General features: G+C 40.1%; 1 protein-coding gene across 7 annotated transcripts; it reads right to left on the reverse strand.

Moving 5' to 3' along the window:
- Window positions 1–2,006: 2,006 nt before the first annotated feature.
- LOC117423773 (solute carrier organic anion transporter family member 4A1-like) lies at window positions 2,007–27,298 on the reverse strand. Of its 7 annotated transcripts, XM_058990847.1 has the most exons (13): window positions 27,171–27,298; window positions 12,792–13,704; window positions 12,119–12,209; window positions 11,528–11,646; window positions 10,745–10,850; window positions 10,238–10,392; window positions 9,653–9,848; window positions 9,256–9,424; window positions 8,101–8,273; window positions 7,817–7,881; window positions 7,478–7,626; window positions 6,160–6,273; window positions 2,007–3,993 (listed from the first exon to the last, which is right to left on the reverse strand). In XM_058990847.1, the coding sequence occupies exons 2-13, from the start codon at window positions 13,612–13,614 to the stop codon at window positions 3,988–3,990; spliced, it is 2,166 nt and encodes a 721-aa protein (XP_058846830.1). In that variant the 5' UTR covers window positions 13,615–13,704; window positions 27,171–27,298; the 3' UTR covers window positions 2,007–3,987. The 7 variants fall into 7 exon arrangements, with proteins under 7 accessions (XP_058846830.1, XP_058846824.1, XP_058846828.1 ...); XM_058990841.1 differs by lacking the exon at window positions 2,007–3,993 and having other exon boundaries at window positions 4,395–6,273; XM_058990845.1 differs by lacking the exons at window positions 2,007–3,993; window positions 27,171–27,298 and adding an exon at window positions 20,819–20,945 and having other exon boundaries at window positions 4,395–6,273.

The following is a 27,298-nucleotide window of genomic DNA, read 5'->3' on the forward strand; positions in this document are numbered from 1 at the left end:
TTCGCTGCCTTTGGGTTTGTGTGCAATTGCACCTTCCAAAAAGCATACAGGATGCAGTGAGTCATAGCTCATAAATGAACTCATCATCAATTTTAACCACAAACGAATGTACTTTCTAGGGCTTGGGGGATGAAATAGTTTCAAACTCTGCAACTGTTTTACTCATTCATTTCTTGTGTAATGTGCAAGAGGATTGAGTTTGTTTATCGTCTGGTTGTTGCTGAAACATTTGCAGCTAGGGTCAGAGCTGATTTAATAAGGTTTTCTTTTTGTTCCAATGGAAACACTTTCAATAAATAAGCTGTCAGAGTCTGTTACTTTCAAACATCTCTTGCAGGACAATAAATGAATGTAATCTTCTACCCCCTTTGTGTTATTGAATGGAGAGCGTCGGGTCAAATGCTATCTCTTTGACTGGCTAAAACTGTCAGTGAAACCGTGGCTGATACATTCAAACAGCACCGCAGAGAGAGCACAAGCATTCAAGATGTATGTTTTAAATGGTATGTTCTCTTTCTGTAACTGTGCTTGAAGTCTTGCTGTACTGCCTCTGATTGATATCAACACATTGAATAGAACATTCATACTGTCACCCCATTCATATCCCTGACTCAGCTGGTCTCATTACAGTCTTCTCAGCCCAGCTATATGAAAACATGTATTTGATGACTGATAATGTTTAATTCAATGCAGCGTTATTGTATTTAGAGAGACAGAAAAAAGGAACAAGGTTTTGAGAGATTCAGAACAGATATTGCTGTATTGGGGAGGGTAGAAGGAGTACCTTTATGAAGTTTACAATGGTATTCTTGCATGTTACATTACTTTTAGCTGACTGATTCCCTTGTCTACCTACTGTTTACAATATTTTAATATGACTATTTCGGTCATTCATGGGCGAATTCCTTCGGCTTTCAAAGTTACCAATAGATAGACTTTATGATTATGATGTGTGCAGTCAGTTATAAACTACAGTTCAAATCCAAACCGATTCCTTCAGTATATATGCATGTTTTCCATTCAGCGTGTCTAAGATTCCACAGCCGGTCTCGATTACCGTTGATCCTGAATGAAAACAGAGAATCAGACGGCTCTAAGCATCCATGAGACTGATCCTCCAGCTAGCTGAGCTGGAACACTGTCATGCCGAATCAGGAGAGCAGGGTGCTATCAGTGCTGAGGCAGAGCCTTCTCTTCAGATCCATTCATGTAAAAATAAATGATCTACATTTTAGTGTCGGAAAAATGAAACGAGTGCTACATTATCAAGCTGTCAAAGGCTACCCGTGAATAAAAATGAACTTGTCATAAAAGGATGTTCCAGATGTCCCTGACTAAATATTTTTGCAGAAGCACATGTTTATATTCAGAGCTTTGCTAATGAACCAGCACTGCTCTGCAATTGAATACAGAGACACAAGAGGAGTCTCTTGAGCCGTATTCATTACTTTCTATTAAATCTGGAAAGTGGTCTGTACAGTAAATAGGAACTGACCTCGGAGAAGCCTTATGTTGCTATTGTGCAGAAAGTCAAGCCCTACACAGTAGTATCTGGTCTACATCACCATGCCTGTTATGCCTCAGAGACTGCAATCCCACAGCAGTCTGCAGAGATCACTTGTGGTCTAAATAGTGTAGCGTCCCTGCCAGAAACCACAAGCCTATAAACATGCTACTGCAAAGGAGACAAATACTTATGTTCTTGTCTGCATGCCGGGCCTGTTGTAAATCCAATGGGCGTGATAATGCTGCCCTCTAGTGGCGATTTGATACGTTGCAGTTTATGTTTCTGAGTGCGGGTGTATGAACCCTACATAGTCCCCCTTTACAAAACACAAATACTATAGGATTTGACTTAACTAATAAAAGCTCACCTTATGCACAGATGAAGCTATTACGTAACAAAAACAAGAACAGAAACAATAATACAGTATTCTATATTAATAATACAGTATTCTATATTAAATCCTGAAGTTAATTTAACAAGAACGATTCAAACACAGAAGACACGTTTTGTAACGGCCACATTTATTCAAAAAGTACAAAAAGTTTAATAGAAAAAAACAATCATTAATTGGGAGCAATTTTGTTTTATTACAAAATACCAGACAGGCTGCAAGTCTTCATATTTATACTGTACATCATACACCAGCATTTCAGACACTTCACAGTTCTTACCAGGCCAGAAACAACATTAAACATAACAGTTACAACAGGGTGGCCTTGCAGTTAATGAAAAGAAACCAGTAGTGAAGTGGGTAACACTTTACATAGTGTCTCTAATTACTGTGTTTTTACATAGCAGTTACTTAGTAAATACATGTGCACTTACACATAATTACAATGTTATTATGCATAGTTACAATGCACTTCATGTGTTGATCATTTTGAACAACATATGTAAGTACACAATTGTATCAGAAAAGGGTTAGGGTTAGGTTTAGAGTTAGGGTTGCAAAAAAGATTTTCACATTAAGTACATTGTAACTATGCATACTAACATTGTAATTATGTGCCTGCAACACAGAAACCACGTTGAAAACAGTCATGAAAGGGAGTTGCATGCAGAACGAATCACTTGAAAATAGAAACACTTTGAAAACAGTCATGAAAGGGAGTTGCATGCAGAACCATAATATATAGAACCACGTTGTTCACTTTTGGGCCTGGCTTGATAACCGGTCTTATTTATATAATTGTGCATATTTATATGGAAACATTCTCTGCAGCATTAGTTGCAATGTAATTACACTTGCATATTGTAATGAACCACAGGGCAATTACTGAAAAAAGTAGTACCAGCTAGTACAAGTTTAGTTGTAGAATTGCATGTTAAAAAAAGTAAAGTAAAAAACACTTCGTTATTTATTTTTTGGAGGGGAAGTTTTAATGCATGACCAAACACACACATAAATACACACACACACATATCACCAGACACACACATAAATACACACACACACACACACACATATCATCAAAAACACACACACACACACACACACACACACACAAATACACACACACATAGTTACACAGGCACAATATTATTTGTTTGGGCTATTACTGCAAAACTCCAAACTTCAGAAGTATGTTTTTGGTCTCTAAAGTGCCCTCTGTCAACACAGCAATGAATAAATCATGTGTTTATCCAGGCTAGCTCCTCAAGAGAGGCAGCATCTCAATCTCAAAGCCCTGTTTGTCCTTGCAGATGCAGAGACCTGCAGTGAAGGACAATTTTAGCAAGTGGATACCCAACAGTCAAAATCACAGTGACCACCAGAGATACAGCACGGTATTGTTCTGGCTGCAATTTACACAATGACTATGAAGAGTGTGAGCCTGCCTGAGACATCCCTTCAAGCCAAGTCTCATTTTATAGCGCTGCTTCGTTTCAAGCCCTCTTTGGAGCCGTTGCTCTCTCTTTCCTCCACTGTGCACTCTGGAAGCAGGCGCAGAAGGGTTTGAAAGCTGTCATAATGTAGGCTTTAACTGCATGCTAACACCCAGGGACTTTAAGCAATGGCATGCAAGACCAACATTGAATAATGCAATGCACTTTCCTGTGCACTGTAGCTACTGCAAGGCTGTGCCTCTCAATGCTGGTCTAGGTTTCATGTGAGCCATGTGCTTTTATTAAACTGTGTCTCACACGCAAGACTCCATAAAGAATCCGAGAGCGTTTTATACGAACGTCTGCCGCTGTGTTCTGTTTTTAAATAACAAATGCAGGTCACACTTTCATGAGTGAAGAACATTACACCGTACACTTAGATATTTAATACAGCCCTTTGCTGTAATGCATAGTTGAGGCATTTCTGTAGATCTCATTGCTGAGACAATAGCAAAACAGCAATTGCAAAATAATATTCGCTGACTGAAGCGCAGAATCCTCATCGTCACACTGCACTGAGCAGAGATCCGGACACTATCAGGGCCAGCATTGACATCATCATTAGGGGAAACTAGACAAAGCTGTTCAATCAGTTAGTACTGCATCCAGGGCAGCAGGAAAAAAAAAGAGAGAGAAGAGACATTTATTGAAACAGCATGAGATTCAGAAGGAAACGAAGGCATTCACTATACACTGCATGCAATATGAATGAGGGGGGGTTATTGTAATGTTTCCAGTTGGAATGATAAGAGGGATGGTTCGGAGGGGTTGGGTGGGTATTATCTGAAAGGATCTGGTGAAGTGAACTTTTAGTTTCTAAGTGAACTGGCAACAGCCCCCACACTGTCAGTGACTATTAACATCCCCCCCCCCCCCCCCCCCCCCCGCCCCTCCGCCGCTTCTCTTAACAGCAGTGCATTAGCACGAACTCCAGCAATGGTCAAATAAAAAGGGTTTTCTAAAAAAATAAAACTGCCAAGCAAGACTTGTGTTGTGTACATTGATGGTTTAGTCAGATTTATTAAACACTCACAGAAGAAATCATATAGTAAAGGATTTTACATTTAGTACAAAACATTAATATAAAATACAAATTTGAATGTGCAATACTGTTTTCTGAATATGAGCTTCTTCTGTGGTTCAAGTTAATCCTTCGTTAAGTTTGCCAGTGATTTAGCCACAGCTCTGTTCAACACACAGTCGTACTCTCCCCATTACTACTCTCCACTGAAGATTTCTGATTTGATGTTTATCAAACATGCATTTCCCTCTCAAACTCCCTAGTTATAGCTATTTTCTTTAATACAGTGTTTAGTAAATTGGTTCAAGAGATGCCGGTTCATTATTGGCAGATTCCTACTTCTGTCTTTCAGTTAAAATAACAGTTTCATTTATTGGTTAAAATAAGCAATTTTCTTTACTTACACTTTTTTCTATGCATAGGTTAATTACCACAATATAGTATTTCATTTTTTTCATTTGAAATTCAACATATTGTTTTAAATACAATTTTTTTTAAAGCATTCAAATTGGTATATCCATGATATTCTAAACCTGTGAATCAGAGATTTAGAGAAAAGTGCTGTCTGACCCACTATGTAATAAAAACTGTTCCTACTTTACGATCATATTGGAACCTATGTTAGCTCAGTCTGCTACCCCAGTTCATGTCAATGCTACTGATGTCATGTCACTATTCCTGTTACCATAGGAAAGCAAAGTCTTTTTCTGTATGATCACAATTGTTCCGATATGCGAATGTGACGACGATAGCACCAGTTTCGTTATATTTCCATTGAGGAAGAGACTTTTGAGGTCTTTAAAGATAGTGTTTGTATAGAACTGTTAGTCTAATGAAATAAAATATAAAAGCAGTACCAACTCAAATCAACTCGCATGAACTTTTCTCTCTTTTATGCACACTGCTGCACTCTGTGCAGCACATATTGGGCAACACGCAGTTCATTTAATTTAGCATTGGTGAAATGCATCCAGACCTGTCAGCACAGACAGAGAACAGTGTTATAAAGTCATGATTAGGGGAAGAAGATTCTGTGTCCTTAGTGGTGCATGTACTGCAGGAGTGGTTCATTGTCCGACTTTCTCTGTCTCATTTTTAAAAAGATTTGAGTGCATGAAATCCCATTCTAAAACAAAGCAGCTTCCTGCACCTCTCCTCTTCACTCTAACACGAGTCTGCAGTGTGTTGCATTGCTACAGAGTGTATTAAAGAAGGTGTACTGTAGGAATGTTAATCCCCACGCTGGTAAACCAGTCCATGTTGCATAATACATATACAGTACAGAGTGTCTTACTGTCGATTTTATCCTGTGTTTTCACCTCAAGAGTTTAAAAATAAACCGTACCTGTGAAACGACTTCTTACATAGTCAACATAAACTACAATTCAACTTTCTTAGTGCATGTACCACACGTGGTATAAACAGCATTGGTATTAGTAGAATAACAGAAACAGTATATATGTTATAAACGAGTCTGTTTTCCCCCATTAAATCGCATGTTGTTCGGCAGGGACACGCTTCCTCAATACGTTGGAAACGGAACTCTGTTCTAACAGGATCAGTTATAATATAGTGGGGTTCAAAACCCCTCCTGGATGAATTGTTCAGTTGTATCACCAGTTATGTTCTTGTGGAATGATGTCATGCAGGGTGAGAGTGCGGCGGGGAGTGGAGCTGAATGAGAGGAGGAGGTTCACAGCTTGGTATTTATACTGCACAGCATCTCCGGAGGAATGTCCTTTACCGGGGGGTCACTCTCCCCTGCTTCTCCATTGTCAGTGTTTCCAGAGCTGCTTGGAGGAGACCCGGGACGCTTGTAAAGCATGAGGGCCATGAAGAAGAAGAACGATCCCAAAACCTGCAGAGAGAGGAAAGACGCTGTATTTAATCCAGTCTCTCAGGACAGCCCCATAGGTTACTGAAGAAATGCATGTTCATAAACTCTGCCTGACCTCAGTCCTTGTGCCTGTGGGGAGCTTTTTAGCAGGCTTCTGGGTTGGGTGCTCCCTTGTTTTGAAGGCAGTCCAAAGAGCAACTACTGTACAAGTGGTAAGAGGATCATCTTTATGTAATATCTGAATAGACCGAAATAATACTACTGTGCGTCATACAAAAAAAATATTGCAACCTCTGATAATACTATTGTTGCAGGGTGATAATACTATCGTTCAGACCCAATAATACTATCATTGGGCTTATCATTTAAACACATCAGAACGTTTGGCTCGTGCAGAGCAGAGCTGGCTTTCAGTCTAACTGCCGCCCAGACCAGAAAGCTGACTCCCTGTCCCAGTAAAACCAACAACGTGAAGTAATGGCTCTCTCAAAGGAAAACAGCACTACCGAAGAAAGACTGGAGTTTGTTCAAACAAGAGAATCCAAACACCGATCTTCAACGATCGTCTACTACAGTCCTATCTGTCAAGAACTGGCGAGTCACAGGCGATAGAAACCATACCCTCCACACAGCTCTACAGTATTAGAGTGGCCTTTATTTTTCAATTAAAAAAACAAGACCGCTCTGATCGGCACTTAATAAAAAAAAAACTACTCTGCCTTTCTAGAGCAGACCCTAGACACCCTTATAGCTAAACAAAATGACCTCAAAAAGCTTGGCATGGGGGAACACACCTAGGCTTGCAGAGCCACTGTCAGATGAAGACATTCATTTGCTGTAAACCAGCGGCACATGTTTCAATTAACAGAAGGCAGTTTCCACCAATGAAACGCAAGTACGTCATCAACTCAGACTCGGAGTCTGAGTAAACAAAACAAAGTGCCAGCGCTGATCAAAAAAACTTTAAACAATTTTCAGTTTCCCGTTCTTATTCATATTTAACAGTTTTTAACGTTTCTCACACTCCTTGGACAAAGCTACCAGAGACGCATATTTTTTTAGACTCGGATGTGTATAACCATCTCTAGGTTCTGGGGACAGCTTCACTCTCGAGGGTCCACTGTCCCTAGAACCTCTCGATGGAATTACTCTCTGGTAATACACACTGAACCAGCCAGTATTCTATTTCTAATGAACTGAGTCAGTGATGTATTGGTGCTCTCACCTTGTATATGACCCCAGCTGTCAGGGTGTACACACCCATGGTTGAGTTCTCGTACAGATAGCAGGATCCTTGTTCCCCACATTGGTCTTGCCACAGCATACAGGAGTTATCAATGACTGAACCAAAGGTAATCGGACCTGGGATTGCGCCTGTTAAAAATATTACATACAAAATTACATTCACAAACAAATGACAAAATTACAAAAATGACTGTAAACTTTCGAAAGTTGTAGATTTTTAAGCCTATAAAAGCAGAATGCCATGCCAGTCTTAATGACTGCAGTTTAACACAGACTCAGACCACGTACAAGATAGGAAGCACAATAAAGCACACAGTACCTAGTGCTCGGATGATGATCCACTGAATTCCCAGGGCGAACGATTTCTGTTTATCTGGAACGCACCTGTACAGAAGATCACATCAGTTATTCAGTGTTAACAGGTGAGCGGCGTCACACTTTATCACCTGTACTGTCTGAAGGCTGCACCTTGCTGGCCACACAGCGCCACAGTATTTGCAGGCTTTGAGCTGCACTCATGTGCATTGACTGGTACGCTAAGGACTGAACAGGATGTAATGCTGTGAACTGGGAAAGGGGGTCTGGAAAGGAAGCTGGTCGTACCTCAAGGTGGCTGTGAGAGCTGGGATGCTGCTGAGTAAAGTGAAGAGCATGACGATGAAGAAGAAGACCATGAAGACGGGCATTTGCTCACAAGAGGAGCTACACTTCCCCGAGACGGCCCCTCCTGGCACAGAGGAGAGGTTCCTGAACACACAGCTGCAGTCATAGTACACCTGGTGCAAGGCAAGAGCAAGGTGCTTTCACATCCATCCGTTATTACACATGACTCCCACTGCATAGCAGTTTGATCCATTCCTGGTTTTACAAGAGTTTAATAAGACACACCTGAGCTTGTTACCTATACACTGGGGTTAATCAAGCTGGTAGCAAAACCTGGGATGGGTGAAACTGCTATGAAATAGGAGTCTTAATTTCATCCATATTATAGCAAACTCTGACACAGGTTTACTGCAAATCACCACGTGCTTGTTTGATTAAGAAAGGAAACAACGCAAACAAAATGCATGCTACATGACATTGAGTATTGTGAAAAGAACTGGCAATACAGGTTCTGGTTAGAAATCAATTTACTTTGCCAGATACCTCTCAGTGTTGCCAGAGCTTTTATGAAAAATTACATACCCTTTTGCTGGTCAAGATTTAATACAGGTTTCATTGAATTCAATACGTTTGGCTCCAAATTTGCTTCGTGCAGTACATTGCACAACTATTTTCCCTCCAGCAAAAAAAGGCAAAACAAGTTTCTCTGCTACGTTGCCTACGAAAACATGTTTATTTTATGTCTTTATTTTCAGCTTTTAACTACATATATGTAGGAATTGTTTTTATTTTATTCTTGTTAATCTCTGGCTTTCACGATCCCCTTTAAACGAGATGCATATTTCGAGAGCTTGGTTCAAATTTAAGAAAACAAATGCAATCAAACATCGTTGACGATACTTGGGGTCGTATTCATAAAGCATTTGCACATCTCTAAATGCATAAGTGCACTTAATACCATGCTAAAGCTTTATGAATGCAGTCCTGAATACCACAGAATACTTTTGAAACGTTTCCTGCTGTGTGGGAACGTACAGTAAATGACATACTTTTGCACAAGTGCTTTGTTTAATTAACTTGCATAAACCATTGAAAGCTGCAGGTGCAGATCAGCCCTGGTAAACTGTGTAGTGAAGCCTTGAATGGAAGAGCTACCTTTTTGCCAGCTTGGCTGAGCGTCTGGTTGACGGTGCTGCAGCCCGCATGGCAGGGGGAGTAGTACATGTAGCCGTCGTCTCCACACACAGGGTTATAGAACTCCCTGACGCAGTTACACTCGGAGTTACAGAAAGCTGTGAGGTTCAGGGGCCCATCAGAGGCGGGGCTGCACGAGAAAGAAGAGCAAACTCAACAATTACCGAATCACTTCTGCACGCTGCTAGAAAGAGAAGACCACACTCGCTGGGGCGGGTGTCTCGTTCATTTTATAACATTGGAAAGTGATGAGAATTCAGAATTACTGAAACGAATTACTACCTCCAGTTAGCAAATCTATTAAAATAACTATACAAATAAACAAAAAGTGCATTCAACAGGAGGAGGGTCTCCTTACCCCCCTAAGTATGGGTCTGTGACTCCAGCCATGGGCACGTTGGGACAGTGGATGAGGAATATGAATATGGCCAGCAGACTAACGACCGTACAGAGCAGGCAGAACTTTATGATTCCTCCACAGCGAAGATTCAACTTCTTTATAATGTATCCGCCCATGAACGTGCCACCTCCCCCTGCTGGTACAACCATGTAACCTGAGGATGGAGAAGCACAAATACAAAGAAGATGAAGAAGAGAGGCAACAGCTGGTTTTCTTGTGTGTGACACGTGTGGAAAAGTATTGAATCCCCTAATCTCAGGTGTCACTATCAGAACACATTGGATAAAACAAAGAAATATTAAACAACGTATACAATATAAAACAGGGTACACAATTCTGGTGCTTGAGCCCTGACGTTTTTTTTGTTCAACCTGTACTCTAAATGTCCAAACTGAACCAGTTTAACACCCATTCAGGTCTCTATAAAACCTGGAGGGCTCCAGACTCCTAGGACTGGAATTGTCCAACCCTGATATCCAATTAACAAGTTCTGTTGAAGGATCAGCAGTAAAGCTTGGAAAGGAGTGCCAGTGGAGCCCTTACCGAACATGGTGGCAGCCTCAGAGGCGCTTAGATTAAACTGGGACTCCAGGAACTTGGGTCCGAACGTCGACACCCCAGCAACAAGAGTGGCTTCGGTGGCCCCAGCCAAACACAGGAAGATGAACGTGGGGTTTTTCAGCAGGAGTAATATTGACCTGTACAGAAACAGCACCCGGGAAGAAAACTGAGTGACGCTACCGACAATCTCATTGCTCAGGGAATTCTGCTCTCCAGCTACAGTGACAGTTTCTTATGGAACACAAACAGGGAGTCTCGCTTTCATGTTTAACATCCCACAAGAGTAGGTAAAAAAAAAAACTATGGGAACAATTGATTATAAAGTTCCTGGCAGGACTGGACCATCTAAAGAGGTTTTCAAACATGATTACAGAGAAGACGTTGTCCCATCCTTCCCTGCCAGCATGTATATTGTGCAGTGTTGGTGGTCAGAGACATTCACAGCATTGCCTTGGTGATGCTCATATTCATCATGCAAACAGTCAGTACCTTGGCATATCCTTGATTGATTTTCCAAACTGGGGGTCTGTTTCTTGGCTGCTGTCTTTAATTTGGTAAGCTTCTGAGACTCGCATAGCCATGTAACGCTGGGAGCCTAGAGGCAAATTACAACAAGCTACATTGACTGACTGTTTTTAAATACATAACAGCAAAATGAAACAGAAAACAATTAATATTACGTCAAAACAGTCATTGATTAGGATGTCAAAAACCTGAACATGTCCCAAAACACAACTGTCCAAAAACAACAGAGTTCCCTGTAGCAGACGGAAATACTGTAAGACTTGCATAGCACTTTCACCCATTCCAGGTTTTACTACGAGCTTGATTAGCCACAGTGCAGAGGTAGCAAGCTTCGGTGTCTCTTATTAAACTCATAGTAAAACCAGGAATGGATCAAACTGCTATTTCCATCCCTGTAGTACCCTGCAGTACATGTACAATAGTATATTACAGGAAGCTAGAATGTTTTTGAAATGTATATATATATATATATATATATATATATATATATATATATATATATATATATATATATATATATATATATATGGGTTTATGGCTGAAATCACTCAATAATATATTTTTCCATTTAAGCAGATTGCATTATACGCACTGTGCCACGCACTGGTTGCATGCTATATTTAAATAGCATTTGTAGCAACCTAGCATATTTAAAAAAAGCAATCATTTCCCATCTACGTATACCCAGTACACACATGCAGTTAAGAAATGACTCAACAGTGGTAAAGTGAAGTCTCTGTATCGTACCCGGCAGCTGTCGTGGATACCCGAGGATGGGTAAGGCAACAAGGAGGGCAGCGGCTCCCCCACCCAGGAACCCGATCCACCAGGCCCCCACCCACAGGGGGTCCTCCGGGGTCAGCGTCCTGTGGGGGGGGGGTCACAGAATAGCATCGGTCAGGGAGTATGTGATGGAGGGTTTAGCAGCCTCCAGAGTCACACCTCTTTCATTTCAACTTTAGGATTAAACATGTTTAAACTATAACATGTTGGTAATGGTTGTAACCAGGGTCCTGGTGACAAAGCTTAAAGCTGGCTGCAGAAAAATGCATTTCATCACAACAGTTTCATGAGACAGATTAAACAATTACTTAATACAGTAAAGGATTGACGCAAGAGGAATGCATAGGCAAACTACAACATGACTGGGAGGCAACTGTTTGCTTTAATGAGTCACACTGTATTAAGTGTCTAGAGCTTAACAAGGCTTAACAGGAGGAGAGGCTTGTTTTCATTGAAATTGTCACTAGAGGGCGCTGTTTTCTCTGCACTTTAAAAACTCAGATTGTTGAACATGCTACCAAATAAGAACGTAATAAAAAGGATTACAATGCTTACGTTTCATGGAATTCTGTAAACATGTTGAGGAAAAGACCTCCTAGCAAATAGCCAGCAGCTGGCCCAATAATAGCAGATGTGTAGAAAATACCTGCCAAAAGAGAAGTACCATAGCATTGTAATGTCATTGCATCGTTGAGACATTAGCCTGTACAGTAATTGCTTTGATGTTAGACATGAACGTTAATTAGGGTTCCAGACAAACAATGCTTGTGGTGAATGTGTCACTATGCAGAGGATAGGAATTGCTACAATATTGATAACTTATCTGCCTCTGTTCTGTTATTGTCTATTGTTAGACGCATCGTGCTTGGCAGTCCTTCATTTCATTTTATTTAGCATTAGGAAATGCATCCAGACATGTCAACACAGCCAGAGAAAAGGGCTTTAAAGCCATGGTTAGGGTAAGAAGACCTGGCTTTGTGTCCTTGATGGTGCATGTACTGCAGGAGTGGTTCATTGTCAGACTTTCTCTGTCTCATTCTTAAAAGATTTGAGTGACTTCTTTTGTATGATTTTATATATATATATTAGTTTGGAAAATACTCAAAACCTTCCTTACTGCTCACAGTAGTGTAAAGTCATTATGAAATTAAATCAGCCCTTCAGTTTGGAAGGTGCTTTTGTAAATGAGTGAGGCAGACAACTGAGTTCTAGCGCATGCTGTACTTACCAATATAAACCGGGGCATAGCTGGATTTGACGTTCTCGTCCAGGTAGGTCACCCCCAGTGTGTAGAGAGGGGTGGCCCCGATGCCGTGCAGAAACTGCCCCAGCATGAACACGTACATGTAGTTAGAGAGGCTGGAGGTGCTTTCCTTACAGGGGGCTGTCTGATTGACTGAGCACAGCCCTGTCTGCTCCAACATGGTCGCTTTGTAGCTCTCGGTGGTGAAATGAGGCAGGGCGAACACTAGGGACCCAATTGCCATCACCACTACCCCCCAGCCCAGCCACTTGGGCTTGTGGCCTGTTCCGCCAAAGTAGCTGACGAAGGACAGGCAGATGCAGCATGCAATGTCATAGGAGCTGGCAATCAGTCCAGACTGGTAGCTCCGCAGGTCGAACCTGCGCTCGATGGAGGTGATGACGGTGTTGATGAAGCCGTTGATGATCATGCCTTGCAGGAAAGAGGCGACACAGAGGAAGAAGAGCACCCACTTGGGGGTGTTGAACACCTGGATACAGCGGGGCTTCAGGGCACCCCATCCACAGAGGTCCTCTGTCTCCTTAGGCACGAATTTGATTCCACATGGGTCGTCTGCTCCATGCTGGCTCTCCAGCTTGCCGTTGAGGAAGACTTTAGTCTGAGAAGTGTCAATGGTGGGGCTTGGCAAGTCCAAATCCAGAGCTCCATTGCCCGTTGAGCCATCTGGTGACTCCTCCGGGCTGGGCGTCTCCAAAGACAATCCGGCCACTTTCTCCAGGCTGTCATTGAGGTCGAGCAGCTCCTGTTTGGAGCTGAAAGAGGCATCTGTGGTTAGGCGGTGTGGCATTGCTCTGATCCGGTTATTAGGAGAATGTCGATGGCACTTGAGTTTGGTTTAAAAAACAGAAACCTCCGGTTTCACACTGACTTCTTCATTCTATAGGAAACAAACAAAATCACAACTGCATCAGGAAAACAGAAGCCAGTTACTCATATACTGTGACTGAATACAGCAGGAGCTAGGAACACCAGCTAAATGTGTGTCTTCAAGTCAAAACAGCAAGTGGATTGCAGTCTTCAGATTTATACTGCATGGCTCTGTGTTTCAAAAAAAAAAAAAAAAAAGGAACAGCCTTGTTCAGAAGTTCACTCTCACTCTCAGATGGTTCAGCCCACTTAAAGTACTTTTCAACTCAGTTTTCTAAGTCAGGTTACACAGGCTTAGTGTTGTAAACAGCAACTTCAAAAATCTGACGTTGTATTAATTACTGTATACCATTGTTTCAACCAGGAAGATGCTTTTAGCATTCATGGTTTTTAAGCACACATAACAAGATAGCACATACAGACCTAGAACCAGTGATAGTGCTAGAGTTCAATGCCAGGCTTCAATACAGATTTAATCAAAATCAAAGAAACAAAGATAACTGGTTGAGGTTACAGTACTTGAGGAGCAGGTTTGAAAACCCTTGTCCTAGGCACCTGCTAAATTCAAACAGAGCCCCAAACCACCACATGACGGCTCTAATCCTAGCTGTTCCTCGATCACACCCATTCACCTAAACAATCAATAATCAAACCTGAGTAACTGGTGTCTTCAATCCATATTTTTAAAATAATTTCTTACCAGTTCAATACCCTACAGCCCTGCTTGTGTTCCCTGGGATTCTCCCCCCCCCCCCTTTTTTTAATGAAACAATTGTAATGTAATTTCTGGCTCCTCACGTTTATTATAAAGATCTACGAAAAATACTGCTTGAATATGAGATGCTCCAGAGAACACTTGAATAAATCATGTAGCTGCTCCCTTTGAAACCCTGCTCAAAACACAGACTATTATTTCAGCAGGACACTATCCCAATTGCTGAGAAATCACGTGATTACTGCATCAACATTTTTTTGGTAATAACTTCTGCCCAACTGCATCACTCTCCTAGGGTGTTGGCTGCTGTAATACTACTTTTTCCAGTGTCAACTGGAAAGTGTTAGTACACTGAACAGCTAGGAAAACTGCCAAATGCATTTTCAGGATATGTGAGATACTGCAGATATTAGGAAGGATGTACACAGACAAGAGAATCAGCTACTTGACACTTTGAATGCATGTTTTTAGAGAAATACTACTCAGAGAAAGTACTACACTTCTTTATGTTTTTGATGTATGTTCTCTATAGGTACACAACTATTTAAAATCAGAAAGCCTGCAGGCGCTACTTAGCTTTTGTTCAAAATACAAATAAAGGAAATAAAAACAAAACTGACAGCCAACAGCCTTTCAGTATCCACTTTTTCTGAAACTACAGTAGGCATGGTCATTTTTCTGAAACTACAGTAGGCAAGGTCATTCTTCTGAAACTACAGTAGGCAAGGTCATTTTTCTGACACTACAGTAGGCATGGTCATTTTTCTGAAACTACAGTAGGCAAGGTCATTTTTTCTGAAACTACAGTATGCATGGTCATTTTTCTGACACTACAGTATGCATGGTCATTTTTTAGGGCTGTGGCCTACAAGTTGGCCCTTCCATGTTCTAAATTGTTTAATTGAACCAATCAAACCCCCATCCAGACCCTGGAGTAGTTCTTTATCTCATTTGACCTTGTTATTAGTATACGGCTGGACTATTTCTGTTCTGTTTTAACACTTTCACATCACACCAAGCAGCAAATGTTTTTCCCCAGGAAGCACTGGGATTCAAACCCTCTCACCCGAAGCATGTCATGTAATCCGCCGGGCAGGAGTGAGTTCCCTCGTGTGACCTGGTAGGAGCTCATCTTTGGCTGCAGCCCACAACCTGAATAAATCTGAATATTTTCTCATTGCAATCCGCTCGCAAGCAAGGAGTTGCAGTCTCTATTCAACGAGCAAGGGCTGTGTGACAGACTTCAGAAACAGTAAACTGCGTGCAAAACAAATACAATACAGTCAGACCCGCTTAATATCACCCCTGCTACCAGATCATTACCAGATTGAAATGCCTTCTCAACTACAATATATAGGGAGCCAATGATGACAAGCTCCTGATAGCATACTGACAGATTAGGACATTGCTTTTTAAGAACAGCTGGTTTTCTAAAGTAGAATTACTGTATAATCTACCGCAAGGCACCAGACTGTGCAGTATATGCAATGTTTCTATATTGCAGTTTAAAAGCACTGCCACACACATCCACAAAGTTGAAGTCATTATCAGTGAATCTTTCCTGACAGCTCTGGTCACACGTCTGTCACGTCCCCTACAGATTTCTAACACTACTTCGAAAGTGACCTGAAGCTGTTTTAACTTTTTTTTATATAAATACTACATCACCACTACTGCATGCACTGTAGAACAAGCCAACACAACCTCCTGCAGACAGAGTCTCTCCACTGAACAGAGTGAGAGCTGTACTCTACAAAACACAGACCATGTACAGCAGAGAACAGAAACTGAATTCAGTACTGCTGATAAACAAACACTTGCTTAGTTACCTTGTTGTTAAAGCTCAAGAGACACAGTAACATTATTCTCTAATCACTGTACATCACAGGGAAAGGAATAAACACTTTTTTGTAAAAGATATACATACATATATACTTCTGACCAGGCATATAATAGCTTATTACAAGTCAGGGCATAACATTTATTTGTAGTAATTTGATATCCTCCACTACATGGTACACCCACCTTTTTATATAAATGCTGTATCCCCACTACTGCGCGACTGAATTTCAAAAAGAAACATACCTGTTTTAGTTTTACATCTTTACCCCAGAAGGCTGAACTAGAAGGTATGTTCTGACATGCTCAAACTGCAGTGCTGTGGTGTGACGCAGAGCAAGGTGAATAACAGGCTCTGCAGCACTGCCCCTGTGTGCAGTGTAAGGGCACCTGTACTTTGGTCTGATGCCATCTCACCCACATACATTCTAATCTTTTCAGCTCATGACAATTACTTCAGTAAGCAGTTCAGAATGACTTTACAGCACAGCATATTTTATTCCAGTAAGGATTCATTCTGCTAGATTTAAAAAAAAACAAAAAAAAAACAACTCACCCACCAAACAGATAAGTTGGGTTTTTCATTTCCACTTCTTCCCCCATTTACCAATAACACGAAAAACAAATCACACATTAAGACCTGAGGTTTGCTACCAGTGCTGTGTTTTGCAATGGGAGTTGAAGTACTGTAGTTGCCACGCAAAAGACTAGGGGAGCCACACCTGCTTTGAAACTGGCACCAGAGAGAAACAGCCAAAAACACTTCTCAGAACTGTGACTCAACAATAAAATAATGATCTCTCATTGAGAGAGAGAGTTTGAGGATAGAGAATTTGAGGAGAGAAAGCTTGAAGAGGTGATTACAGACAGAAAACTATTGAAAAGGACTGAGTGTTTTTTTTAAGGTTCTGTTCGTTATTACCTTGTTTTATTTTGCCTTTTGTTTGAACTAAGTGTTCAACTTTTTGTTTGGTGGTAAAGGGATTAGCCCTCCTCATTAGGTAGGGAAATCCTGTGTTTGATTTATTATTTGGAACTGGGAGTTTCCCCATATTTTTGTTAAATTTACTTTCACACTGAGGGTGTGTAATAAAACCTGCCATTTCAAAAGGATCCTGATGTCCTTCATTTGCCTCCTTAATCACAGCACTGAGGGAGATATTGACCTCAGTATACCACTACGGTAAATGTGTTACAATATTTACATTGTGTGCCCCCATAACAAAAAAATCACCTTCCTCACACCCTGAAACAAAACAATCCTGTATCTGGATCCACTCATTCACATACTTGACATCTTTAGAACCCTACCACATCCTGGTTATCTGCTGTGATGCTCCTGCTGTTCCAGTAAATACCATGTATTAGCAGGCAGCTAGATGGAGCAAAGATGAGTGTAATTATTTGACTCTGATCTTGAGCAATTCGTACAGCAAAGACCTTGTGCGTGGGTGTAAGGCTGAGTGGGAAAGAAATGTGAAGAAGGGTTAGGCTCTCCTCTGTCACAGCTCTGCGCTGGGCATCTGGTTACTTTGAGGTAATCAAAGACTGGAACCCCGAAACTGTAGCAAAGTCCCAGATTAACAGCAATAGAAACTGCTTATTTTCTTGCAAGTAGGTTTTTGCCGAGGTGAGGAGATCTTCTTATTAATAAACACAGTATTTGTCATTTGCATTTGAATGCAAATATCTCACCTGCCTGCATGCAAAATGTGCATGTTATTCAGAATAGCTATTTCCATTATACCTGGTAGTGCCCTTAGGAAAATGAGAAACAACACAATAACCCCTCACCAATAGAAAACATTAGCAAGGTTCTGTCCGAGCCTTTTATTTTCGATTGAAACATCTCATTTGTAGTATTTTGTTAACAACCTGAAATGACTTTCACATGAGTAATATAAGCACCACGCCTATGATCTTAGCATAACACAGGCTTTCCAAAACTGCCTGGGGTGCAGTGCCTGTTTGTGTTAATAATAATAATTTTAAAAAACAAAACAATACCAAACAGACATCAGGGATTACACTTGCATTCATTATGTATTTATTGGCAGTGTGTTACTGAAGTTCATGCACTTGTAAAAACTGCAGATTTAAGTCTGGCATTGGAAAGAACATCCATATTAGGTTGAAAATAAAGTCCTAAAAAAACAAAGCCACGCAGAGACTTAGGGAAATATGCTAAGAGAGTTATTCATTGAAAGTCGTGGTTATAGCTTTAAGATTAGTTCATTTCACAGGAATCTTATCCAAGATTATCTTATCTTAATTACACAACCCTTACATTAATAAACCTTATTTTCTTAACCTAATTTCACTGTATCGTGTGTTCATGCAATGTTAATAGTGGGTAATGAATCTCAACAACATAAAGACCTCAACATTTCTTAGAACAAGAAACATCATGTATGTAATGATACCGCAAAGACCTCTCTTAGAATGGTTAATGGTTCACACAGCAGGTGCTATACAAATAATCCATGCAAAGTTACTGCTTTCTTCCTGGGGTTCGTAATGGTTTTGATCACAAATTCTTCAGGAAACCACAATTGATTAAATCACCAACACTCCCTGAATGCTCTTTCGTAATGTTACAGACAGGATATACACTTCCAGTAACCTCCCATGACGTTTAACAGCACATACTTCTAAAGCACAGACTGAAGAGACTCTCATTCACTGTACTTTTTCTCCAAGGCCCATAGTTATAAAGCATTAGCGTGCTGGTAACCTTTTAACCACTGGGTTCTAGACTGGGTAACAGCTGACATGAAGTGTCTGTAATTACTGTGTATTTACATAGCAGTAACTCAGTACATGCATGTGTACTTACACAGAATTACAATGTTATTACGCATAGTTACAATGCACTTAATGTGTACCTCTTTTTGCACCCTGTCCCTAACCCCTTTCTGATGCAGCTGTGTACTTACTGTAGAAGATTTACACATTAAGTGCATTGTAACTATGCATAATAACATTGTAATGATGTGCAAACACACAGTCATTAGAGACACTTCATGTAAAGCGTTGCTGACGAATGCAAGGTTCTGGACGGCTGAATTCAAGCAGTAAGGGCATGATGCAACGAGGCCATAGACTAGAGTGAGGACCACTGCTGTCAAAATCCTCCTGGTCTTTGCTCCTCCTATTGCACCAATTGAACCTCCTTCTAGATCCTAATCAGTTAACAATGTCTATAAAACCAGGAGGAATCCGGACTGTATGCACCCTTGCTGAAGAGTATAGAGAGTTTAACAAACAAAGCACACAGCCAAGACCCGCCCATGAGCAAACACGGAAATGCAGTGGCTGATCTAAATACTGCCAGTCTTTAACTCTGTACATGTCATAATGCCTAATACAGTCTTCTGTATGGTTAGCTGTGGTTTATAATGATACACACATTTGTACTAAAGTAACCTCCTGCTCAATGTTATAGCATTTGTACTATGCAAAATACTTCAAGCATGCAGGTACAGTACTGTGTGACACATTGATGCTGAATCACGCCTGATTGCCTGGAAATACAGAACTGGTACAGTCATTGAACCGGATTTACCACTTGTTATGGTATGTCTTCAAACAATGGATTTTTTTATACGAGACAGCTTAGTCTAATTAACAGATATTTTGAATGTTCTTTAGTTTGTTGCTATAATACATGGTCCAGGCTCTCAGAGGTTCTGATGTGACTCCCATTGCACAGCATTTTGATCCGTTCCTGGTTTTACTGTGAGTTTACTAGAACACACCTGAGCTTGTTACCTGTACACTGTGGCTGATCAAGCTGGTAATAAAACCTGGAATGGGTGAACTGCTATGCAATAGGAGTCATATTGTCCCCATTGAAATCCCAACTCAAACACAATCAAACACAAGCACACACTGTACGTATCTGTGACCATGGTGCTTCAGTATCATGATCTATAAAAAACATCCCCTCTACTTCCCCTTAAGAAATGGGTCCTATAGTAAAAACGCTTGGTAAATCACCCTTCACAAACCATCACCTCACCCACAACCCAAAACTCTTCTGGGTTAATTAAATCCGAATCTGGACTAACATCGTGTTTATTTAACCCTTTAAACCCACTAGAGCTCTTTAATCTTTCAGGACCAGAAAAACCTTCCATTACATCTGGCTATTCTTTATTACAGTTTCGTTTAACTCAGTAATGATTCAATCACTGAACTTCTCAAAGAGCCGGTGTGCTGTATCTTTTGGAGAATCTAACTAACTCCTCCACTTTTGAATAACAACCCCCCAGTTAGTTGTACTCTGAAAGCCCTTAAAATACTTCAAACAAAGCACTTGACCCATTGCTACAGTCCACTTGTGATAACCGTTATTTTGCTTGAAAATCGTGCACAGTAATTGAACCGATAAGTGTCTAGTAACACAGTTCAAACTGCAGCAATACAGCACTAGTCATTCAAAACACTGATTCAGAATAACTCACTGACAACCAAGGCTGTAACTTCATAGCAAAAGGGATGCAGAACCATTCAATCTGAATGCTAAACAGTTTGAAAAGCAGTCCATTATTTCCTAATAACAACTTACCTCATGGAGAAAAAAAACACAGGCAGTTTTCATTTGAACCACAATCCAGTTCAGAAGCACAAAGAGAAACACAACTCTGCAATATGACGGCCGTGGCGTTGTACCTTTCCCTAGATCCTCATAAAACACACATCATGGAATTTGAACCTAAACCTGACAAGTCACCATGAAGCATATTTTAAAGTTCATCCCCTTTCCCGTTTTCCCTTACTTGCATTAATTTGCATCCACACGTCGTAACTATAGACGGTTATCTCTATTTAAATACATTTGAACGTGTACAGTACAGAGCAGCCCATTTCAATTTTCAAAACAGGTTTCACAAAACATTATTTATTAGGAGTCAACAAACATTTTGTACAAATCCAACCCAATTTAGGTATGTATTGAATCAGTGTACTTTATGGAGCTTCCAGCACATTTCCCCAAATGTCTCCCCTCATCTGCAGGTAACTGAATTGGGCCAAGTGCTGTATAATTTCAGAACAAGAATTTTGGTTCAGGTAAAGGGCTCCACTATATTACATTAATATTAAGTTATGTTGACAATGCCCCCTCATTGAAGTTAAATACTTACTAAGAAACCCAACATGATGCTCAGGTCAATCTGATAACATGTTCTTAGTTGCTCAGGTGCTACAGTAGTTCTAATGTTATTCCGTGCAACATCTTTTATTGAAACAGCCCTAAAACTAATTCTAAAACTATTGATTCAAGCTGCACAGTCTGGAAGCACATTCATTTCCTCTGGATTATTTAGAAATGCACGATAATATGCAGCCTTGGAAAGCTACAGTAGATTCTCTATATATTGCTTTAAAGTTCCTGTATGGTATAGCCTTTGAGCCGTTCCAGTTAATTATTTTCCATACACCGCCTCTGATAAATCTCATAAGCCCAAGTTCAGTCTAGAAGCTGGCTGCAGTTCAATCTAACACTTGTTTTGTGTCTCACTTGTCACATTTTGGCAAGGAACAAACACAGTCAAAATGAAACTACTTAAAGAACCGGTCCATTGTTCAGGAAAGCAGCATTCCTAACAACAAATCCCCCAATGGAAACAGTACTGCCTGCTCGTAAGTTTCAAATTGAGGTAGAATTCCAAGGAAAACAATAGTAGCTGAGGGAAAGGTCACACAGTGTTACATATTCATGCAGACGAACAGGCAAGATGTACAAAGGGCGCTGTTTATCACAAATTCCTTGAGATGCAGAGCTAGTTACAAGAGTGTCCACGCACAGGAAATACACCAACCTTCACTGCAGCACACTAAATAGGACTAAATAGGACTCATTCCTGAACAGTAAAGCAGTGTATTCTAGCTATCTTCACAGGATACTGAACTGGGCTATGACAGCAGACCAGACTGTGTTACACTGTCGCTATTGTTATTATTAGTACTAGAGACATGTCTTCATTGCTGCGGTTAACCATGTTAACTGTGCTGCAGTGCTTTCTGCATAGGGTGGTTTAAAAGAAATGGTTTTGCGTGCAGATTTTTTCCCCCCACTGAAGACATGGTAACTTGTGTACGATAACTGCGCCGTGACAACTAATTGTGTAATCCCAATACAATTTCAAAATACATCTTACATTTTGTAACTGAATATACCAGTAAACAAACGTTGTACTTGTGCTACATACAGTGTACTTTATGGCACACATCCATCTTTAAAGCCCTTTAACAGTGTTATGCCATCTTGAACTGGCACTTATTATATAACTTGTGACCTAACAACTAGACTGCAAACCACTTCATCTGCAAAAGTAATGCTGTGATTACAATATTGCACTCAGAAAGCTATCGGGCATTACATGAACACAGTACACCAGACTGGGAGGATTCATTAGCACGCTTGCTCTTTCTACAGCAACCCCCTGCAGCATGTGATAAAAGAGCAGCAGTGAATGTGGAAGTTGTACATCTAACCTTCCTACCCAGGCTTTCAGTGATGGCCCTTGCTGTCTTTGTCATAAAGCACACTGCATTGCTAAGAATAATGTGCGGAATACACAGCACACTGCACTTGAGAGGAGAGGACTGGTGGGATAGCACTCTGGTGTGAACTTCATAAACCAGCCTCGTCTTGAAACGGCTGCTTCAGAACAAAGGGAGCCTGAACGCATTAAAAAAGACTGTTCCATTACAGTAAGAGAAAATGCTTTAAATAATAATAATAATAATAATAATAATAATAATAATAATAATAATAATAATAATAATAATAATAATAATAATAATAATAATAGGCAGAAACATAATGGGCTTCTATTCAATAGACTCAGCTCCCATTGATTAACAGCCCAGTTTTTACTCTACCCTACTGCTCTGAACTTTGAAGAATCAGATTTATAGGTTGGATGACATTATACCATAAATGATGCTCATCTCAAATGATCTGTTGGGCTGTATTTGGCCTCCAGGTATAACTGTAGTAGGTCAGATGTAAAAAAAACCCCAAAGAACCATCAATTACCGTAGCAAAGCAAAAGGTCCCATGGCTCTACTTAACCAGCTGTCACAGAGTTGGCTCACCTGTCATAACAAAATGAAGGCTCATAGCCTTCAAAACCATTGACATATCATCTTGGTAACTAGGTCAACCTATCAGGATTGGGGGGGGGGGGGGGGGGGGGGGGGGAATCTGAACCACTGAGCTCCTCCTGTCTACAGGAAACATTCTCATCAGCATCAGTGATCTACTAAATATTCTGTTTGTTAGCATTGCTTAACTTTCTGTAACAGTGCTTTTAATGACTGGTCACTTTTCATTATTCAAAGAATGGCAAATGTAGTATAGCACAGTGATAATACATGTGCACCAGAGTGAAAGCATGGTAAAGCACAGTGATAATACATGTGCACCAGAGTGAAAGCATGGTAAAGCACAGTGATAATACATGTGCACCAGAGTGAAAGCATGGTAAAGCACAGTGATAATACATGTGCACCAGAGTGAAAGCATGGTAAAGCACAGTGATAATACATGTGCACCAGGGTGAAAGCATGGTAAAGCACAGTGATAATACATGTGCACCAGAGTGAAAGCATGGTAAAGCACAGTGATAATACATGTGCACCAGAGTGAAAGCATGGTAAAGCACAGTGATAATACATGTGCACCAGAGTGAAAGCATGGTAAAGCACAGTGATAATACATGTGCACCAGAGTGAAAGCATGGTAAAGCACAGTGATAATACATGTGCACCAGAGTGAAAGCATGGTAAAGCACAGTGATAATACATGTGCACCAGAGTGAAAGCATGTTAATGCGAAAGTCACCACTTGCAAAACAACACCTAGAGAGATTTAATATCGTCTCTTTTTTTCTTCTAAACTTTTTACTTACTTCAGTGCACTGAGTTTCTATAAGTTTTGCTGAGAATAGGTTCAACTTGACAGGCAGGTTAACTCACAGAAACCAAAGTTTAATGAGTAATGAGTAAAACCAAAGATTGGGCCAGACAGGCAGTTCATCCAAAATGGGCTCCATAAGATTTATATAACATGCTTAAACATTTGGAATTTCCAGGGTACTTTCCATGAATTAATTTCTCAAAAAAAAGTTCAAATCCGATACTACACTGAATTAACCAACAGTTTCCTCTTCAGAAGAACACAAACACTCAATTGTTGGAGCCCAACGTTTTCCACATGACTGAGCTCCGTCAAATCAAAAACAAATCTATTAGTTTTGCATGGAAGAGAATGTGCCAATAATGTGTGATATTATTACAACAACATAATCCTTTATCCTGGAACTGACCCATTGGGACCAAAGCCAAATGACCAACAACAGGCAGTTTGATCTACAGTACCCAGACATACATCTGAAATCAAAAACCGTACTCATTAAACTCTATCTATAATCTACATTTAGGAGAGGCTCCTGCTGGGCTATCCTTCTGTGTGGGTATTCTGAACACTGTAAATGAATGCAGAGCAGCCACCTTGCACTGGACACAACATTTGTATTGAAGAATTAAAGATTAAATACTGACCACTATTACTTCCCATGCCAAAAAAAACAAAACAAAGAATACTGTTAAAAACAGCAGAACATGCAAGATCATTCAATGCATGCAAGATCATAGCTAGTTCTTGCTTTAAACTATGCACGTTTAAAGCAAGAACTAGCTAGCATCACACAAGGATAAGGCGGGATCGATATTGCTCTAAACTTTCCTGCAATCCTTTCGAAAGCTACTTGACCTCTTACTAGCGTTATTTATGACCTTCATCAATATGGAGTGGTTTTGCAACTGAAGCCGAACGGAAAAGAGAAGTACCTTTCCTGATAATGCAAAACTACACTGCTAATAAGATCAGTCTTTACAACATAACGGCACTCTAGTGATAAACTCCTCCTGCAAATTGAAAACGCCTCACCCGATGTGGTCAGGGTGGTGTTTCTGGTTATGAGTGCGAGCCTGCTGTTTTTAGTCGTGTTAGTGTACCAACGCTTGGATGTCGCTTGTTTCATTTAAAGATTACAATCAGTTAGCATCATATTATCAATCGTTATTTTGTTTCTGCTATTTATCGCCTTGACAAGAAAACACCGATGGTCGTACTGTCAGGTCATTATTAGTTACACATGTAACTATTCATGAACTGCGACTTATGTGTTGTAACACGTAATAAGTGAAGGATTTTCTGAACTTGGCAAGATTGATATTTCAAGGTTGCAATGGTTTATTGTTCATAATACGCCACTTCTGGATATTCTATATCATTTATTTAATAGCTGGACCTGGAATAGAAATAGTGTAGGAACGGACTCTTAATAAAGGATCCCTGTTTAACGATATCAAATCTACAGCACTCTATGTTCAATGCACCTTGCCAAGGCCAACACAAAGTACTTCAGCTACCCAAGACTCATTGTTGACTCTGTGGGGACTCCTCTGGCGGGACTGTGTATTTGTTACTGTTGCAGCAGCTGTCCCTGGTTCTAATGTTTATATAATAATAATAATAATAATAATAATAATAATAATAATAATAATAATAATAATAATAACTGCTTAAACCGACTGTAGCTGCTATCTACTTCATTTTAAAGTATACCGTATAGTTTTAAAGTATTTCATTAGGGAAGTTCGCAATACAGGACCGTCTCAATTCTGCTGCCAAATGCGGTGCCCTCCCCGGGCTAGAAAAAACGAGAGAAACCTTTCAGCTAAATAATGAAGTGAATTTACTGGTCCGACAGTAGAACAGCGACAGTAACTTATCAGTACAGTCCCACAGTGAATCTGCTACAGTTAATAGCCAACTACATAATAGGAGTAAGACATGCCCACCAGAAACTGAGCGGCAAGTGGTCTTTAGAACAGAGCAATAAACAGAGCAATAAATAAATGATATTTCAGACATTCAGGAAAGTCTCCCGGTCACACATTGTAGAATACCGAGTTATTATTTTTCCCAGGGGATGCTCTATCATTATGCACGCAGGTCACACATGTTCAATTTCAATTAGATCATTCATGCAATCGGAGCAAATTATGCATCAGCAGTCTCAAAAATGCTTTACCAGGAAGTGACTGCAGGTGTATGACTGAGAGAGTAACTCCAGGAAATAATGACGAGGAGAAAAGGGTACGTGCTAAGATAGGCAATATTATATTTTAAGTTTAAAATAAAAAGGCGCACAATTGTAAATAAATAACGACAACAGGAAACGCATATAAGAGAAACCAGACAGAAGCATCGTAAGTACGCATGTATCTGAAACATACAACAAGTGCAATTGGCTGTATTTCACAGATACATCACGTATAGGTCGGGTTTATTTTATGGCCTTGCTATAAAATATGAGATAAAGGTTCAGTCTTCTTCAATATTTGTAGAGCACTGATTCCAAGTAGAATTAACAAAAATAGGGTCCGAGATATTCAGGCACATGATATTATTATTTTTTTTTATTTTTAATGGTAAGCACCTGCTCCTTAATAATGTAATCTGTTCGGACTGGATCCGATTCATATCAGTAACAGAACTGTATTCATATTAATGGATAAAGAAAATCATATTATACAACGGGGTAGGTGATCACCATCTATTAGCATTTTAAAACAAGGAGTGCGCATCCAGAATATGCACCTCATTGAATACCAGTCATGTAAAAACATATTTTAAGGTGTAAAAGAATCTCCACAATGTGGTGATTACATAATAATAATAATAATAATAAGAAGAAGAAGAAGAAGAAGAAGAAGAAGAATCAGTCGAAATGAACGATTATCGTAAATAGTAAACCCCCATTTTAATATATACAGCAGGACACTTTATGTTCACACAAATAAACGCATACATAATACAAAAAGGAATATATCTTACTTACATTAAAATGCATTCGGCTGTATTTTATAAATATAATTTATCTTCCCGTCTTGCATTAATTCCATCCAAACACCGGCTTATAATGACAGCCACACACGCCTCTTCCTTACGCAGGGCGAGACAATTCAG

The sequence above is a fragment of the Acipenser ruthenus genome, chromosome 18, assembly GCF_902713425.1.
Source record: "Acipenser ruthenus chromosome 18, fAciRut3.2 maternal haplotype, whole genome shotgun sequence".
Taxonomy (NCBI): domain Eukaryota; kingdom Metazoa; phylum Chordata; class Actinopteri; order Acipenseriformes; family Acipenseridae; genus Acipenser; species Acipenser ruthenus.